This window comes from Lissotriton vulgaris, chromosome 3_1, assembly GCF_964263255.1.
Source record: "Lissotriton vulgaris chromosome 3_1, aLisVul1.2, whole genome shotgun sequence".
NCBI classification, from domain to species: domain Eukaryota; kingdom Metazoa; phylum Chordata; class Amphibia; order Caudata; family Salamandridae; genus Lissotriton; species Lissotriton vulgaris.
This window is the reverse complement of record NC_141689.1, coordinates 1,247,713,252-1,247,732,309: the sequence shown is the minus strand read 5'-3', so window position 1 is coordinate 1,247,732,309 and position 19,058 is coordinate 1,247,713,252. Positions and strand designations below refer to the sequence as shown.

General features: G+C 44.7%; 1 protein-coding gene across 3 annotated transcripts in view; it reads right to left on the bottom strand.

Annotated features, from left to right (window-relative positions):
* The window catches only part of LOC147727741 (uncharacterized), a 173,484-nt gene extending 173,069 nt beyond the window's left edge, over nt 1-415 (bottom strand). For 2 of the 3 annotated variants that reach the window (XM_086961746.1, XM_086961747.1), the window contains exon 1: nt 152-385. In XM_086961746.1, the coding sequence (XP_086817872.1) occupies nt 152-193 (42 nt within the window). In that variant the 5' untranslated portion in view covers nt 194-385. Of the gene's footprint in view, nt 1-151 lie in introns of all 3 variants that reach the window. The other variant, XM_086961745.1, reaches the window with a different exon arrangement.
* Nucleotides 416-19,058: the final 18,643 nt, after the last annotated feature.

Genomic DNA, 19,058 nt, shown 5'->3' with positions numbered 1-19,058 from the left:
ACTTTGCACGTTTCACGTGATTTTAAACACGATTATGGGAATTGTTCAAGAAGAGTTGATTAAAAACTGCCAAGTTAACTACACACCATTTAACACTCAAAATAGACACTCACTGCAAACAACACAACGTGCTTTAAAGCACATTTCTGACCTTGTGGGAATCGTGTTCTAAAGTTTGCTTCCTGGTCTCCATTGGAACGATCCGGCTGAAGGTTTCGTGTTTGCTGGGATTTGAAAGTGAAAGAGGAGTGGGATAATCCCGGAATACTCAGCTCCCCCTCGCTATGGGGGGGTCCAGGAAAGGAAAAACACCAAAGGTGTGCGGCGTCCTTTATTGTTTATCTTAAAATGTATTACAGCCAGTATTTGAACGGAATACCCTGATGTCGTCAGCAAACCCGGAAGTATTTCTCTCGGGCACAACTGAGCATGCTCAGAAGGGAGACGGCGCTTAAGTCCGCATGTTCAACCTACAACAGGAATTTATTTATTTATTATTTATGCGTTTTTAATATAGCGCGGACTTTACCCGAAGGCGTCAGAGCGCTTCACAATAGGAACAGAAAATTACAAGTGAACACGTTACAAAAGCAGACGATAAGTTACATGAGGTAAAAGTGACAATTGTGAGCAAACAAAACACATGAGGTAGCAAACAGTGCATTACAGGAGGAAAGAGTGACAAGTGTGCAGGTTACAAGAGAAAACAAAGTACAATTAGAGGTAATATACTGCAATCTCTGCTAGACACTGAGGCACAAGAACAAACGTTACGTAGGCAATGGTGGCATTTGCAGGGGCGCATGGGCGTCCGCAGAAATGTTTCCAGGGGGGGCAACATTTTAACTTCATCCCCATCCTCCGACATGATTGAGCACAAGTATTAAATACATTTAAAAAAAATGAATAAGATAAAGAGCTTAAAAAAATCAAAGAAACCCATAGGGGGAAGAGAACAATCTTGTGAGGCGCCACAGCAGACGACCTGGCAACTACAATAAAACAGAGGGAAAAACTAAAAATAGCCAGAAAAAAAACAAAAAAATTCTAAATCAGGTTGATGTGGTTCTAGAGCATGGGTACTCACAAACTTTCTCTCAGGGGACACATTTACAGTGTGGTTTGTGGCCGAGGGCTGCACCGGTGGGGGCGGGGTCAGTGGGGGAAGGGGTGGGGCTAAAGCAACAAAACAATCTATGACCACGAGGTTGAACACATGCCCCTGCAGCAGACGCCTTCGTCCACAGAGCCACCAGACCCGGCATACACATCTATCTATCTATCTATCTATCTATCTATCTATCTATCTATCTATCTATCTATCTATCTATCTATCTATCTATCTATCTATCTATCTATCTATCTAACTATCTATCTATCTCTCTCTCTCTCTCTTTCTCTCTCTCTCTCTCTCTCTCTCTCTTTCTCTCTCTCTCTCCCTCCCTGTCTCCCTCCCCCTCCCCCTCCCCTCCCTCTATCTCTGTCTCCCTCCCTCTCCCTCCCTCTGTCTCCCTACCTCTGTCTCCCTCCCTCTGTCTGTCGCCCTCTGTCTGTCCCCCTCTGTCTGTCTCTCAACCTCAGTCTGTCTCCCTCACTCTGTTCCTCTCTCTCTGCCTCTCTCTCGGTCTCCCTCTCTCCATCTCTCTCTCTCTGTCTCCCTCCCTCTGTCTCCCTCCCTCTCTCTCCTTCCGTCCCTCTGTCTCCCTCCCGCTGTCTCCCTCCCTCTGTTGGTCTACCTCCCTCTGTTGGTCTACCTCCCTCTGTCGCCCTCCTTCCTCTGTCTGTCTCCCTCTGTCTGTCTCCCTCTGTCTCTCTACCTCCGTCTGTCTCCCTCACTCTGTTTCTCTCTCTCTGCCTCTCTCTCGGACTCCCTCCCTCTGTCTCTCTCTGTCTCCCTCCCTCTGTCTCCCTTCCTCTGTCTCCCTCCCTCTGTCTCCCTCCCTCTGTCTCCCTTCCTCCCTCTGTCTTCCTCTCTATGTCTTCCTCTCTCTGTCTCCCTCTCTCTGTCTCCCTCTCTCTGTCTCCCTATCTCTGTCTCTCTCTCTGTGTCTCTCTCTCTCTCTGTCCCTCTCTCTCTGTCTCCCTCTCTCTCTGTCTCCCTCTTTCCCTCTCTCTCTGTCTCCCTTCCTCTGTCTGTCTCTGTCTCCCTCCATCTGTCTCCCTGTCTGTCTGTGTCCCTCCCTCTGTCGCCCCCCTCCCTCTGTCTGTCATCCTCTCTCTCTCTCCTGCCCTATCTGTCTCCCTCTCTCTCTGTCTCCCTCTGTCTCCCTGCCTCGGTCTCCCTCCCTCTGTCTCCCTCCCTGTCTTCCTCCCTGTTTCCCTCCCTCTGTCTCCCTCTCTCTCAGTCTCCCTCTGTCTCCTCTCTCTCTGTCTCCTCTCTCTCTGTCTCCCTCTGTCTCCGTCTCCCTCTGTCTCCGTCTCCCTCTCTTTCCCTCTCTCTCGGTCTCCATCCTTCTGTCTGTCTCCCTCCCTCTATCTGTCTCTCTGTCTGTCTGTCTGTCTCCCTCCCTCTGCCGCCCTCTTCCCTCTGGCTGTCTCCCTCTGTCTGGCGCCTTCTGTCTCCCTCCCTCACTCCCTCCCTCTCTCCCTCTGTCTCCCGCCCTACCTGTCTCGCTCTCTCTGTCTCCTTCTGTCTCCCGCCCTATCTGTCTCCCTCTCTCTCTGTCTCCCTCGGTCTGTCTCTATCTCCCTCCCTGGGGCTTCTTGCAGGGGATCAGCACAGCCTGCTGTAATTGTGAAAATTAAGGAGACAAAAGACATCCGTAAAAGGAATGTTGACGGCCTCCCTGCTCAGAAATCTCATCCATGCTCTACTGAATAGCAACCAGTGACTACCAAGTCTGCAAAGCACGTTGGGATTTTGATAAGAGGTGTACAAAGCGCTATAGTATCAGTGTAATAAAATACCTCATTACTACCAGCTAAATGCCTGACATAGCAATTAGTAATTCAGGATAACCAGGGCAAAGAGTGTGCACTCTGTGCTGCACCACAAATGGCACTTTATTGTAATTTTTTACCAATTTGGGCTAGAAACAAGTTTTATTTCATTGAAATATGCCAATTTATGTTGCAGATCGTGGATTGGGTTGCAAGAGCAGCAGATTCATAGATATGCAGAGAATGCCTGGCTGCAGAATTGTATAATTCCAGTAGCTGTATATAAGCATAGTAATAAAACACATACACACCCAAAAGCTGCTACCGCCACTGTAAATAATTGAGTACAAAGCTCTCTGAAGTGGCTTAAGGCAGCATGTTTGCTCTTTCTACAACACACTAAGACATAAATGGTGTCCCATAGCCTACAAATGAACCCTTAATAGGGAAACCGGCCATCAATTTACACTCATTTATTAACCAAAAATGTCAATTTTCTTGTTCCTGTCTAATACGTCGTTCGTGGTAAAACTTCATGCTGGACCAAATGTTTACTGGCAGAAGACCCTTGTTAAGATTCAGACACTCCCAAAAGTGAACGCACAGTCCTATACACTCTCACACAGACATGATATGTGATGTTGGTTACTTTTAACTATTCAAGCTGAATCGTCGATAGGAGAGGTTCTCGCAAGGTGATCAGGAGAGCAGTGTGTTGAGTACGTTTGATTCCGAAGCGCCAAGAGGCAGTTCTTGTGGAGTGTGCTGCTAACTTTCAAAACTCTGAGAGCAGCGTGGTGGCTGTCAGGGGTGACTAAGTGGACTGCAGCTTTGGCGCACATCCTGCTCATTGGAATTCGTATTTCCACATTTTGTCTGCGCCTGCAAGCCTTTTTCTCTTTTTAAAGTAGTTTACACTTCTAGTAGGGCTATTTTATGCAATTCAATGTTTTAAACAGAATCAAAGACTTTAAGAGACCACTTCCGCATGGGCGTCCCTTACAGCAACGTGCGCTGCCTGAGTGATAATTACACATTGTCACTGGGCCAGCACCAGACGGACCGGCGATCCAGGGGGGGGCAAGTGCCCCCCCTTGCCCCTCCCTGCGGACGCCCATGCAGGGGCGTAGGAGACACTAAAATTCTGGGGGGGACAGGGACAACCTTGTGGACTTTCAAGTGACCCTATACAAACAACCGCCCGTCAAACAAATACAATCGCATACTTTCGAAGTCAAATATTAAGAAAAGCAGGCATGTTGTAACAATTTTCATTTATGCTTTATTGTTATTTACATTCATATAGTAATAACATGTATATGAATCATCTTGATCATCTTGATGCACCAAGCAAACATAGGTGGCTGACTTAGGGTGGGGGCGTCGTGTTTGCAAGTGCATTAAGATTTGAAAAGTACCTGCTGCTGCATTCCTGGTCTCCAGCAATTTTCAGGCAACAATAAAAATGTGAAAATAACTTTGGTGATTAATGTTCTTTATTGAGAGAGATCGAAGGTTTGTCTAGTGAAAGTTTTGACTCTTGGTAAGGTAGACACAGTGCTTCTTTGTATGCCTGCTGCAAAGAATGTGTACCACGCAGATCACAAAATGCATATCATGTAAATTGGTCAGCGAGTTACTGCCTTTGTCTAAGAGATTCTGTTGGTATTTGCAGTTTATATACAAGTTAAAATCCTAACATTGAACAGTGAGCTATTAACCGTCATCAAAGAGCTGCATGAAAACTTCAAGGTATAGATTAGAACATTATGATTTTCCCCAGTATTTCCTTATCCTAATGTTGGAAAATGGGTTCATTAGGATAGAAGTCAATTCTGATTATTAAAGAGAACCCCCCAACCATGGTGTTATGTTTTAAATTCTGAGTGCGTGCTTCTTTAGTGTTGCAAAGCCACCCTGTGCCCTGGGCACTCCCCAACGTTTTGCTGACTGGTACTGGTGGTACCTGACTCTGACTGACCCTGGCCTCTGCCTGAACAGGCACAGGGCCAGTGCTATTCTGAAAGAGACACTTAAAGATACTGTGAAAACACCTACATACACTAGGGTGCACTATGGGTTAGGGTACCCGTATGATTGGCATGACCTCTCCTATAAGGCCCTAGTTCATAATAAGGCAGGGAGATTAGAACTACCTTTAAGTCCCTAGAATATATTAGGGCATGGCAGTTTAGAGGCCAGCAGCCCTTTCTGCGTTTGCATGTGTGCACTGCTGAAGCCTGAGGTCAGTTTAAAAGCAGCCCTGTGTTGTAGGACTGCTTTTAAAATGCAAATTGTGCCCAAACTCGACATTTGGGTTTGGGGAACTTATAAATTGATCAACTACAATACTGGGGCAAAATTAAGTTAAGTGGGAAAAAAAATCCACTTAACTATGGCTGTATCATATTTGCCACATAATGCATCATCTGCTGTATAATCTAACGATTTGACCCAAAACAATTTTGTAGCTCAAACGGTTTAAAAATTACTAAAAGAAATGTGACTTATGTTGCTGTGAAGTGTAGGGCCCTTGCAAAGGTTGACTGGTCACCTTTCCCTGTGCTGCATTTGTATGTTACACAGGTACATGAGGCAAAAGCTTTGCAGAGGCTGTTAGTATGTATAAATATGTTAAAATAATAAAGTATCATAAAATGCACCGCATTACGCTGCAGCCTTTTTATTGTTGCATCATTTAGTCAACGCTGCAACATAATTTTGGCCTCCATTGCTGCATAACTCCAATGACCCGAAAGAAGGCTGCACATGTTAAAAGTGTTTGTGCATGAAGCAGAGACCATGAAGTTTGCAAACTTAGGGGCTGATTACGAAGGCAGGCGGACTTCAGTTCGTCTGCCATCGAATCGGGGAATGGGACCGCTGGCCTTCAAGGTGGCGGCCCGATGATAGGCATTACAATGCAACTGCCACTATGGCGTTCGCAGTGCCTATATTTTACATTGCTGAAGGTGCTGCTGGCTGCATCATCTGCCGCAATGTAAAAACTGACATTTCAATCAATCAATCATAGCATTTGTAAAGCGCACTACATACCTGTGATGGTCTCAAGGCGCTGGGGGGGGGGGGGGGGGCTGCTATTGTTCGAAGAGCCAGGTCTTGAGGAGTCTCTTGAAGGTTAGAAGATCTTCGGTTTGCCCTAGGCCAATGGGGAGGGTGTTCCATGTCTTGGTGGCGAGGTGGGAGAATGATCTTCCACCAGTGGTCACTCTTCAGGAGCGGGGGATGATGGCGAGGGCGTGGTCTGCGGAGAGGAGCTGGCGGGCGGGGGTGTAGAAGCCGAGTCATCTGTTGAGGTACGCCGGTCCGGTGTTGTGGAGTGCCTTGTGTGCATGGGTGAGGAGCTTGAAAGTTATCCTCTTGTTGATGGGGAGCCAGTGCAGGTCTTTCAGGTGGGGTGTGATGTGGCTGCGGCTAGGTATGTTGAGAATCAGTCGTACGGAGGCATTCTGGATGCGTTGCAGTCGTGACAGGAGTTTGGCCGGGGCTCCTGCGTAGAGTGCGTTGCCATAGCCCAGTCTACTGCTGACGAAGGCTTGGGTGACCGTCCTTCTAGTTTCGGTGGGGATCCACTTGAAGATCCTGCGAAGCATGCGGAGGGTGTTGAAGCAGGTGGAGGAGACGGTGTTGACCTGCTTTGTCATGGAGAGTGTGGGGTCGAGGATGATCTCTAGGTTTCGTGCGTGGTTGGTGGGTGCTCCTAGTGCCGTTGGCCACCAGGAGTCTTCCCAGGCAGATGGGGTTGAGCCGAAGATGAGGATCTCGGTCTTGTCCGAGTTCAGCTTCAGTCGGCTGTCCCTCATCCAGTTGGCGACAGCCTTCATTCGTTCGTGGAGGTTGGTTTTGGCAGTGTGGGGGTCCTTGGTGAGCGAGAGGATCAGCTGGGTGTCGTCGGCATAGGAGATAAAGTTTAGGTCGTGCTGTCAGGTGACGTGGGCGAGTAGTGCCATGTAGACGTTGAACAGTGTTGGGCTGAGGGATGAGCCTTAAAATTGTAAAATTGTAAAAAATTGTAAATTGATACTTGTATAGCGCACTACTCACCCGCAAGGGTCTCAAGGCGTTTGTACGAATACCGCTGTGGAACCCATCCTGGCTTTCCCTGTGAGGCGTCCACTCCTGGGCACCCCCAAGGTGGAGGCCAGGCATCCTTAGCATTGTGGGGGCCGTTGTGGAGATTAAGCAAGCTATTGCCCAGAGTTGCAGAGTGGGACTCCATGATTGGAATAGGCACTGAGGCGAGAATGATCAGGTCCGTGGGCCTCCAATGTCCCTTTCCGGCAACTTTTCCATGGCGGGTGAACTGCCATGGATAGGCTGGCGGGTAAGGGGTATCGTAAGCCCTACTGTGGTGCCTGGTAGGCACCACCAGCATTGTAGGAACCAAGAGCCCCTCCGCCGCACTGGCGGGCTCAAGTAGCCAGTAGGGTGCGTGGTGGTTGGTCTTTCCGACCGCCAGAAAAGCACCCACCATTGTGATATGGTTAGCGTTGATGCAGTCACCGATGGCAGTGGGACCGCCATTGACGGGGTGACGTGGCGGTTCCACCTTCATTATAATCACCCCCTAAGTTTGGTTTGCATGCAAATTCTACATTGCCAACCCCTGGTAAGTTGCACCACTACTGCTGAAAAAGGCCAATGGAGGTACCAATGGGTGCGGTGGACTGGCCTCAAGGATCTTGTCACTGTCGATCTAGGGCAGAGGTCTTCAAACTTTTGGATACCGAGGCCCCCCTGTCAACATTTTGAGGTGTAAGGACCCCCTCCTGACAAAAATGTCTAAACCTGTAGGCAGAGCTACTGGAATTATGAGGCAGTTGAGGACCAAATTAAGCGACAGGCTTGACTAAATTGTGTAGGAAGAAAATGTAAATGATGTTATGTGATGCCGCGTATTTTGGATTAGCAATGCTTCATTATTTTGAAATTAATTTATTACACACAGTAACACTGAGAAACTATTTCACCCCATCAGTACCTGTTTATAACCAAAATACAACAATTAACATCAGAAAGATTTCTAGTCAACCTTGGTGAAGGGCCTTCCACTCCGCAGGAATACGAGCTGCCACATTAGAAGCTCACCTGGCCCTGGCCGGGAGCAGCAGGGGTCCCTTAAAACCCTGGCGGTCTTGTGCAGAGTTAAGCAATTTACCCATGCCGCTTTCCTCTCACCCCTCCCTTCCATCCCTCTCTCCTGTCCCAACCCCGGATCCCTCTCTCAATTTGCAGGCCATTTTCTTTCACCCCTTTTTACATCTTGTGAACTCTCCCCATTCAACCTCTCACTTCACCTTCAATCACCTCTTGCCATTCTGTCTTTTCACTGCCCTCATCTCTAACAGTCTCTCGCATTTATCTCATGGTCTCTATGGCCCTGCCACCTCCCGTGCCCTTCAGCACTTCTCCTTCACCTCATCTCTCCATTCAACTTTTTGTCTATTTGTATCTTTCACCTCTCCAGTCCCCCATTCATCTTTCACATCTCCTCTTCGTTCTAACAGAAGCCCTCCCCTTTGGCTCACACTCACTTCTTGTGTGTCTACACTTCTCTACTGCAATTTACATTTCTCCTCATCCCTGACATCTTCAATCAAATTCTCTCACTCCCTTGCTGTCCTCGCTCATCATCTCATCTCTCCTCACCAAGCATATGGGTCGGACCCTTATGCTCCTCTCAGCCTGTGCCACTCTGCTTATTGTTCCCTAATTCAAGAAGGCATGAGTTGTCTGTTTCTCTGTTTTGGTGCAGGCCGCACAGTTATGAGACTTGCACCCTCCTTTGCTTCGCTCCACCAAGAATCTATTGTCCTTTAGGAAGATATAAAAACCTTTCTCTATGCTCTGTAGGTTACCCCATTTGGCTGGTTCTCCTTCTCCTTCTGTGTGTTTCTCATTTGCCTTCAGGCAGCAAATGGTTATTAGCCCCAGGACATCTTTTGGTAACAGTAGCGCACTAAAAATGTAAATAATAATAATCGGCAGAAGCAGGGAAGCCACTAGACCAGAACTTCTGGGGGGGTGGCTAACACTCCCAGCCAGGGCTGGCCCTATCACTGGTTTCACAGGGTGCAAAAGTCTTTTATGGTGCCCACCCCGTTTCCTTCTTCTCCATGATTTCCCTCACTACCACTCACCAACAATGCACCTCATCTCTCTATAGCACCTTTCTGACAAACATTCAATTTTTTTATAGCGCTACTCATAGTTTACTCATACTCAATTCTCATTGAGCGATGCAACAGTGTGAGAGTAGGGTGAGGGGAATGACTGCAGGGTGAGTGAGGTGGACGTAGAAATTTGGGTGCGGATGCAAGTTCAGTCTAGGAAGAGTTAATGTATGATTACTGTTGGGCTTGTTTGAGTGAGTTATATATTCAGCACTGAGGGGGACAGGTGATTGAAGTGTCACTTGAGTGCAGAATGAGTAATGTGCATGTGTGACTGCTGGGTGAGGTCTAGGATGTATCAAACAACAAGAGAGTGTTAATACAAAAAACAGACACAGTAGGCAAGCAGAATTCTGTTCAGAGCACTACTGAACCTTAGAGGAGACTGTTATTTCAGTAGGAAAATAGAGTGCACGTGCTCAGAGATCTAGCTAAAAGGACCCTCAGGCCCCAGTGGAATACTGGTAGCCAGTTGTCTTCATCGGGTCCTCCTTAGTTGCTAAGAAAAGTGAAAGTGAGTTAAAAAGAGTATGGACTACTCCTCAGAATTATTTTAATAAGAGGGTAGCTCTAACTCTATTAAAACCAGTGTTTGAAAAACGTGATTATTTTTCAGGACTGCTAAAAGGTTGTGCAAGTTTGAACCAATGAGTCCGTTAATTAAGTGAAAGAAGAAAGTTAATAAAATACGGTCAACATGTTTCTGCTTTATGAGCAATAGATCAGCTCAGCATTCGTCAGGACCAAGAATAGAATACAATACCACTCACTGGTCAGAGCACGCTAAAATGCTCAGACCTAAGGAGTGGTTACACGGAACAATACGACCTGCAATTGTCGAAGCTAATTTTAGGAAATTCTTCCCCAATTTCCATTAACTCCTTATTATAGGAAAAACGATAAAAATCTGTAAGAATAAACAGAAAACACAAAGGCGTCCACATTACGAACCCTCTAGAAATATACATCTACGTTGGTAGACTCTAATCATGTGCACACATATACTGAGATCATGTTATAAGCAAGCTAAAAGAAATTTTCTTTTTTAATTAGGAAAAGAACATGCTAGTAATATATCTTATTAATCATTCAGTATTTCAAACAACGTATTGGTATTGTCCATAGTGCATTGGATACCTACATAAAGTAAGTGATTGCATAAAAACAGTGCTCGATAAACCATCTGTATGGTTTAACAACTTAAAGTGGTAGCACCAGAAGACACCTTTGCTAAAAGCATACAGAGCACAGTGCACTCCAGAAGAGGAAAAATCGGCCAGACACTTACATGATATCTTAGGATAGTGAGCCCCATGGGCATAGCGGCAGGAGGAAATCTTCACGTTTGGGTCTAAAGTGAAAACAACGGAAATGAATTATTAAACGTTCTCAGTACCGCTAAAAGAATTAATTAATGGACTCTCGTTAGGACCGAAGAGAGACTTACTTATCTCCAAACGGCTCCCCGCTGGAACACCTACAACGGCCACATCCGCCGCCCGTATCGACAAATGCGGTAATGGAGCCGTGGGTGATTTAAGCACAGAAAACGCGAAATGCGTATGAGGCGGTGCTGCCGATCACGTGTCTAACGTGATCGCGTCACGGTCTTAAAGGGGCCGATTTATTTACACACGCGATGGAGAGCAATATTTGAACCTATGAGAGAATACCTCAAAATCGCCGCCCGTGGAGGCCGATTGTAGTCGGTCACTCTAATTTTAGTCACAAACCAAGCAAAAAAGGGAGGTATTATGCTAGGCACATCGGAGATGATGTAATATGGTCACTTCATGGTTAATCTAAGCATTTTACATATATCAGAGGAGTTACTCTAATCCTTAATTCTGTATTCCTGAGCTAGAAAAGCCGCGGACATTGGAGACAGAGACACAATGAATTTACAAGGTGGATAGGTCGTCTATCTGCGCATGACCGATCCCCAAGGGATATCGTCATTGAGGCCATGTTGGTGGGTAGACAGACGATATATCCATCGCTGCTCCTTTTCGTACAGTGTTCCGTCATTGTTTGAATTCAACTGTTCGATTATTACCCATTTAACATCGTTCGGGCAATGGCCTTGTTCGAGAAAATGGGTAGTCAACTTTGTCGTGTTTCTGCCACACCGAATATTACTACGATGTTCTCCTATTCGTGTTTTAATTTTTCTGGTGGTCATCCCTACGTATCTAAGTCCGCAAGGGCATGTAATCAAGTAGATGACATTACTTGAATTACAATTGGTGTGACATCGCAAGTGCCATGTCTTACCCTCTTCTAGTTGTAGTGTTTTTGTGAACGATGTTAAGTGGCACACACTACATCCCCCACAGGGGAAATGGCCAGTTATAGAAGGCAAACCCCAGGCATTCAAAACAGTGGCATCTTGTTTGGGTCGATTAGTTCTTGGGCGGGTGTGTACCAAAGCATCTTGCAAACTCCTTTCTTTTTTGTATGAGAATAATGGTTTCTGCCAGTTTCTTCCATTACTCGTCAGGATTTGCCAGTGTTTTCCAATGCAACGACTTACAGAGTTAGAGATGTTACTGTAGGTAGTCACACAGGTCAGAGGAACCTCAGATTCATTATCTTTCACATTGTCTTCCAACAGTGCTTCCCTATTATTGTTTCTTGCTCTTTTTCGACTTTTTTGTAGGATTTTTTTGGGGTAACCTCTCTGTTCAAGTTTTGTTGTTAAATCATCCGCTTGTTTGTTAAAATCCACAAGGTTACTACAATTTCTACGTACTCGTAGATATTGGCCGAAAGGGAGATTTTCGCGTAATGAACGCGGGTGGAAACTAGAGAAGTGAAGGAGATTATTCCTGCTTGTGGGTTTGTAATAAGTTTTACTCGTTAGCCGATTCCCAGTTTTTGTAAGTGTGACATCCAGGAAGACAATGGAGTTGGAATCATATTGGTGTGTGAATCTTAAATGAGGGTCGCAAGTATTGACCCAATCAAAAAAGGATAGTAAACTCTCCTCAGACCCTTTCCAGATTAAAAGCACATCATCAATGTACCTCTGCCACAGGATAACATTGAGAGCATAAGGGTTGGAATTTGCTAGGATGTGCGTTTTCTCGAAGTTGTAAACATACAACCCCGCTATACTGGGGGCAAAAGTACTGCCCATCGAGGTGCCAGTCTTCTGTAGGTAAAAAGTGTCTTGATATTGGAAGAAATTCCGTTTCAATGCTAGGGTGGCGCAGTCTATCACAAAGGTCTTGGAGGTGTTGTACGACCATGTGGTTTGGTCCAGGATGTCTGCCAAAACTTTGAGAGTTGCATCCTGAGGGATACAAGTATACAAACTTTCAATGTCTAAGGACACTAGATAACATGGTTCCTCTGGTAGTTGTACATTAAGTAACATTGAAAGAAGGCTTTTCGTATCCTTGATGTAAGTACTTGTGGATTGGATTAAGGGTTTAAAGAAAAAATCACAATACTTGGAGAGTGGTTCCAACTGGGACCCAATCCCCGACACTATAGGTCTTCCCGGTGGTGGTGTCCGATTTTTATGGGTTTTGGGAAGAGTGTAAAAGTAAGGGATTTTTTCTTCTGAATTGGTAAGGAAATCAGCTTCTTGTTTACTGATATAACCGTCTCTTTCCGCGGTAGAGACCAGCTCTAGGATTTCATCTTTAAGGAAAGGAGAGGGGTCTTGTTGGAGCACGGTATAGCTGATAGTATCTCCTAGTAGCCGTTTGCATTCGGCATCATAGGCCGTGGCATCCTGAATCACTATGCCTCCCCCCTTGTCAGCACTTTTGATTACAATTTCTTGATTCTCTTGCAAGGATTTTATAGCCTTATATTCTCCTGCTGTCAAATTTTTAAAGGGGGCGGGCTCAATCAGAGCCTCAACTTCCCGGGATACTGCCTGCTCAAACGTTATGATATCTACCGGTATCAAATGAGTTGGAGGAGTAAAATTGGATTTCTTTTTTAAATTAGTATCACTCAATGTAGCAGGGAGTTGTGTATCTTGTTGTTCAAAAAAAGATTTTAATCTGAGTTTCCTAAAAAACTCACCCAGTTCGCATTTCAATTTGAAACGATTCAGGCGAGGACTGGGTATAAAACCGAGTCCCTTCTCTAACACTGCAGTTTCATCTGCAGTTAAGACAACTTTGGATAAGTTAGTTATCAGACTTATTGGTTGCTCGGTCCTGCTCTCTGCTCCTGAGCTTTGCTCCGTGTGTTGTCCCCCACTGTTTCTGTAGGGCCCCAGTGTACCTGATTGCCTGTTCTTCTCTTCCCCCTGCCTCTCCGGCCAAAACCTAAAAAAGGCTGCGGGTACATGTTTTGTTGGAATTGTTGTGGCGGGGGTGCAAAGTGTGGATTCCAACCAAATTGTGGTGGAATTGGTGGCTGGTTAAAGAGGTTCGGGTGGAAACCTCCAGGTCCTTGATGTGGGTAAGGAAACCAATGATGATTGTATTGGCTATAATTTTGTTTTCCTCTACCTCTGCCTCGTTGTTTGTTTCCTCTACTCTCGGTGCTCGAATTACTAGAATCTGAGTCTACTGAGGTATCTGGGTCTTCGATGGTGCGGGCTGGGGGAGCATAATCTTGGCTAGCATAGGGATAGGTTTTATCATAGGACCATCTTTTCAAATCTTTTTGAAATTTGGCTACTTTTGACTGTGCAAGATTTTCTTTGTATTCATTAAGCTCTTTATTGAACTCATCAAGCTTCTTTTTGTAACCTGTGGCGGTTGCTTTAATATGGGTTTCTGTGGCCTGGATCTCTATTAACAAAGCCTCAGAAAGGCACATTGCCGTCTTGATGATAAGGATAGCCCAGTCATGCGTACAGTGCCAGGCTATTTGTGCCCATTCTTTTCTGAATACACTGTCCTCTAGAAATATTTGCGGTGCATTGGTGACCAAAAGTCCCTTTGGGGCCATTTTATTGTTGAGGTATTCCTTCATCATAGTTCCATGCAAAATTGCTCTGATTCTGTTTTTCTTTTGTTCACCAAGCGTATCCCAGTCAGTAGTCTGGGATATTGCTTGAGCGACTAGGGGGTCAGCAAAACGGGAAGTGTCATTCAATATGGCATCAGCCTCCTCTCTGGAGTATGAAAGGCCCGACGCCTCCATTGCAAAGGTGTACTGCGATGCACTGTTTAAATGCAAAATATTACCAAAAGTATGTTATTAGTCTAAAAACGACTCTCGCAGCTGCACGCTGCTAGAATTATTCCAACAACAAGAGAGTAAGGGTCAGAAAAAACACTCTCATGCCCCTTATAAATCCATATATCAAACAACAAGAGAGTGTTAATACAAAAAAACAGACACAGTAGGCAAGCAGAATTCTGTTCAGAGCACTACTGAACCTTAGAGGAGACTGTTATTTCAGTAGGAAAATAGAGTGCACATGCTCAGAGATCTAGCTAAAAGGACCCTCAGGCCCCAGTGGAATACTGGTAGCCAGTTGTCTTCATCGGGTCCTCCTTAGTTGCTAAGAAAAGTGAAATTGAGTTAAAAAGAGTATGGACTACTCCTCAGAATTATTTTAATAAGAGGGTAGCTCTAACTCTATTAAAACCAGTGTTTGAAAAACGTGATTATTTTTCAGGACTGCTAAAAGGTTGTGCAAGTTTGAACCAATGAGTCCGTTAATTAAGTGAAAGAAGAAAGTTAATAAAATACGGTCAACATGTTTCTGCTTTATGAGCAATAGATCAGCTCAGCATTCGTCAGGACCAAGAATAGAATACAATACCACTCACTGGTCAGAGCACGCTAAAATGCTCAGACCTAAGGAGTGGTTACACGAAACAATACGACCTGCAATTGTCGAAGCTCCTTTTAGGAAATTCTTCCCCAATTTCCATTAACTCCTTCTTATAGGAAAAACGATAAAAATCTGTAAGAATAAACAGAAAGCACAAAGGCGTCCACATTACGAACCCTCTAGAAATATACATCTACGTTGGTAGACTCTAATCATGTGCACACATATACTGAGATCATGTTATAAGCAAGCTAAAAGAAATTTTATTTTTTAATTAGGAAAAGAACATGCTAGTAATATATCTTATTAATCATTCAGTATTTCAAACAACGTATTGGTATTGTCCATAGTGCATTGGATACCTACATAAAGTAAGTGATTGCATAAAAACAGTGCTCGATAAACCATCTGTATGGTTTAACAACTTAAAGTGGTAGCACCAGAAGACACCTTTGCTAAAAGCATACAGAGCACAGTGCACTCCAGAAGAGGAAAAATCGGCCAGACACTTACATGATATCTTAGGATAGTGAGCCCCATGGGCATAGCGGCAGGAGGAAATCTTCACGTTTGGGTCTAACGTGAAAACAACGGAAATGAATTATTAAACGTTCTCAGTACCGCTAAAAGAATTAATTAATGGACTCTCGTTAGGACCGAAGAGAGACTTACTTATCTCCAAACGGCTCCCCGCTGGAACACCTACAACGGCCACATCCGCCGCCCGTATCGACAAACGCGGTAATGGAGCCGTGGGTGATTTAAGCACAGAAAACGCGAAATGCGTATGAGGCGGTGCTGCCGATCACGTGTCTAACGTGATCGCGTCACGGTCTTAAAGGGGCCGATTTATTTACACACGCGATGGAGAGCAATATTTGAACCTATGAGAGAATACCTCAAAAAACGCCGCCCGTGGAGGCCGATTGTAGTCGGTCACTCTAATTTTAGTCACAAACCAAGCAAAAAAGGGAGGTATTATGCTAGGCACATCGGAGATGATGTAATATGGTCACTTCATGGTTAATCTAAGCATTTTACATATATCAGAGGAGTTACTCTAATCCTTAATTCTGTATTCCTGAGCTAGAAAAGCCGCGGACATTGGAGACAGAGAAACAATTAATTTACAAGGTGGATAGGTCGTCTATCTGCGCATGACCGATCCCCAAGGGATATCGTCATTGAGGCCATGTTGGTGGGTAGACAGACGATATATCCATCGCTGCTCCTTTTCGTACAGTGTTCCTTCATTGTTTGAATTCAACTGTTCGATTATTACCCATTTAACATCGTTCGGGCAATGGCCTTGTTCGAGAAAATGGTTAGTCAACTTTGTCGTGTTTCTGCTACACCGAATACTACTACGATGTTCTCCTATTCGTGTTTTAATTTTTCTGGTGGTCATCCCTACGTATCTAAGTCCGCAAGGGCATGTAATCAAGTAGATGACATTACTTGAATTACAATTGGTGTGACATCGCAAGTGCCATGTCTTACCCTCTTCTAGTTGTAGTGTTTTTGTGAACGATGTTAAGTGGCACACACTACATCCCCCACAGGGGAAATGGCCAGTTATAGAAGGCAAACCCCAGGCATTCAAAACAGTGGCATCTTGTTTGGGTCGATTAGTTCTTGGGCGGGTGTGTACCAAAGCATCTTGCAAACTCCTTTCTTTTTTGTATGAGAATAATGGTTTCTGCCAGTTTCTTCCATTACTCGTCAGGATTTGCCAGTGTCTTCCAATGCAACGACTTACAGAGTTAGAGATGTTACTGTAGGTAGTCACACAGGTCAGAGGAACCTCAGATTCATTATTTTCACATTGTCTTCCAACAGTGCTTCCCTATTATTGTTTCTTGCTCTTTTTCGACTTTTTTGTAGAATTTTTTTAGGGTAACCTCTCTGTTCAAGTTTTGTTGTTAAATCATCCGCTTGTTTGCTAAAATCCACAAGGTTACTACAATTTCTACGTACTCGTAGATATTGGCCGAAAGGGAGATTTTCGTGTAATGAACGCGGGTGGAAACTAGAGAAGTGAAGGAGATTATTCCTGCTTGTGGGTTTGTAATAAGTTTTACTCGTTAGCCGATTCCCAGTTTTTGTAAGTGTGACATCCAGGAAGACAATGGAGTTGGAATCATATTGGTGTGTGAATCTTAAATGAGGGTCGCAAGTATTGACCCAATCAAAAAAGGATAGTAAACTCTCCTCAGACCCTTTCCAGATTAAAAGCACATCATCAATGTACCTCTGCCACAGGATAACATTGAGAGCATAAGGGTTGGAATTTGCTAGGATGTGCGTTTTCTCGAAGTTGTAAACATACAACCCCGCTATACTGGGGGCAAAAGTACTGCCCATCTAGGTGCCAGTCTTCTGTAGGTAAAAAGTGTCTTGATATTGGAAGAAATTCCGTTTCAATGCTAGGGTGGCGCAGTCTATCACAAAGGTCTTGGAGGTGTTGTACGACCATGTGGTTTGGTCCAGGATGTCTGCCAAAACTTTGAGAGTTGCATCCTGAGGGATACAAGTATACAAACTTTCAATGTCTAAGGACACTAGATAACATGGTTCCTCTGGTAGTTGTACATTAAGTAACATTGAAAGAAGGCTTTTCGTATCCTTGATGTAAGTACTTGTGGATTGGATTAAGGGTTTAAAGAAAAAATCACAATACTTGGAGAGTGGTTCCAACTGGGACCCAATCCCCGACACTATAGGTCTTCCCGGTGGTGGTGTCCGATTTTTATGGGTTTTGGGAAGAGTGTAAAAGTAAGGGATTTTTTCTTCTGAATTGGTAAGGAAATCAGCTTCTTGTTTACTGATATAACCGTCTCTTTCCGCGGTAGAGACCAGCTCTAGTATTTCATCTTTAAGGAAAGGAGAGGGGTCTTGTTGGAGCACGGTATAGCTGATAGTATCTCCTAGTAGCCGTTTGCATTCGGCATCATAGGCCGTGGCATCCTGAATCACTATGCCTCCCCCCTTGTCAGCACTTTTGATTACAATTTCTTGATTCTCTTGCAAGGATTTTATAGCCTTATATTCTCCTGCTGTCAAATTTTTAAAGGGGGCGGGCTCAATCAGAGCCTCAACTTCCCGGGATACTGCCTGCTCAAACGTTATGATATCTGCCGGTATCAAATGAGTTGGAGGAGTAAAATTGGATTTTTTTTTTAAATTAGTATCACTCAATGTAGCAGGGAGTTGTGTATCTTGTTGTTCAAAAAAAGGTTTTAATCTGAGTTTCCTAAAAAAACTCACCCAGTTCGCATTTCAATTTGAAACGATCCAGGTGAGGACTGGGTATAAAACCGAGTCCCTTCTCTAACACTGCAGTTTCATCTGCAGTTAAGACAACTTTGGATAAGTTAGTTATCAGACTTATTGGTTGCTCGGTCCTGCTCTCTGCTCCTGAGCTTTGCTCCGTGTGTTGTCCCCCACTGTTTCTGTAGGGCTCCAGTGTACCTGATTGCCTGTTCTTCTCTTCCCCCTGCCTCTCCGGCCAAAACCTAAAAAAGGCTGCGGGTACATGTTTTGTTGGAATTGTTGTGGCGGGGGTGCAAAGTGTGGATTCCAACCAAATTGTGGTGGAATTGGTGGCTGGTTAAAGAGGTTCGGGTGGAAACCTCCAGGTCCTTGATGTGGGTAAGGAAACCAATGATGATTGTATTGGCTATAATTTTGTTTTCCTCTACCTCTGCCTCGTTGTTTGTTTCCTTTACTCTCGGTGCTCGAATTACTAGAATCTGAGTCTACTGAGGTATCTGGGTCTTCGTTGGTGCGGGCTGGGGGAGCATAATCTTGGCTAGCATAGGGATAGGTTTTATCATAGGACCATCTTTTCAAATCTTTTTGAAATTTGGCTACTTTTGACTGTGCAAGATTTTCTTTGTATTCATTAAGCTCTTTATTGAACTCATCAAGCTTCTTTTTGTAACCTGTGACGGTTGCTTTAATATGGGTTTCTGTGGCCTGGATCTCTATTAACAAAGCCTCAGAAAGGCGCATTGCCGTCTTGATGATAAGGATAGCCCAGTCATGCGTACAGTGCCAGGCTATTTGTGCCCATTCTTTTCTGAATACACTGTCCTCTAGAAATATTCGCGGTGCATTGGTGACCAAAAGTCCCTTTGGGGCCATTTTATTGTTGAGGTATTCCTTCATCATAGTTCCATGCAAAATTGCTCTGATTCTGTTTTTCTTTTGTTCACCAAGCGTATCCC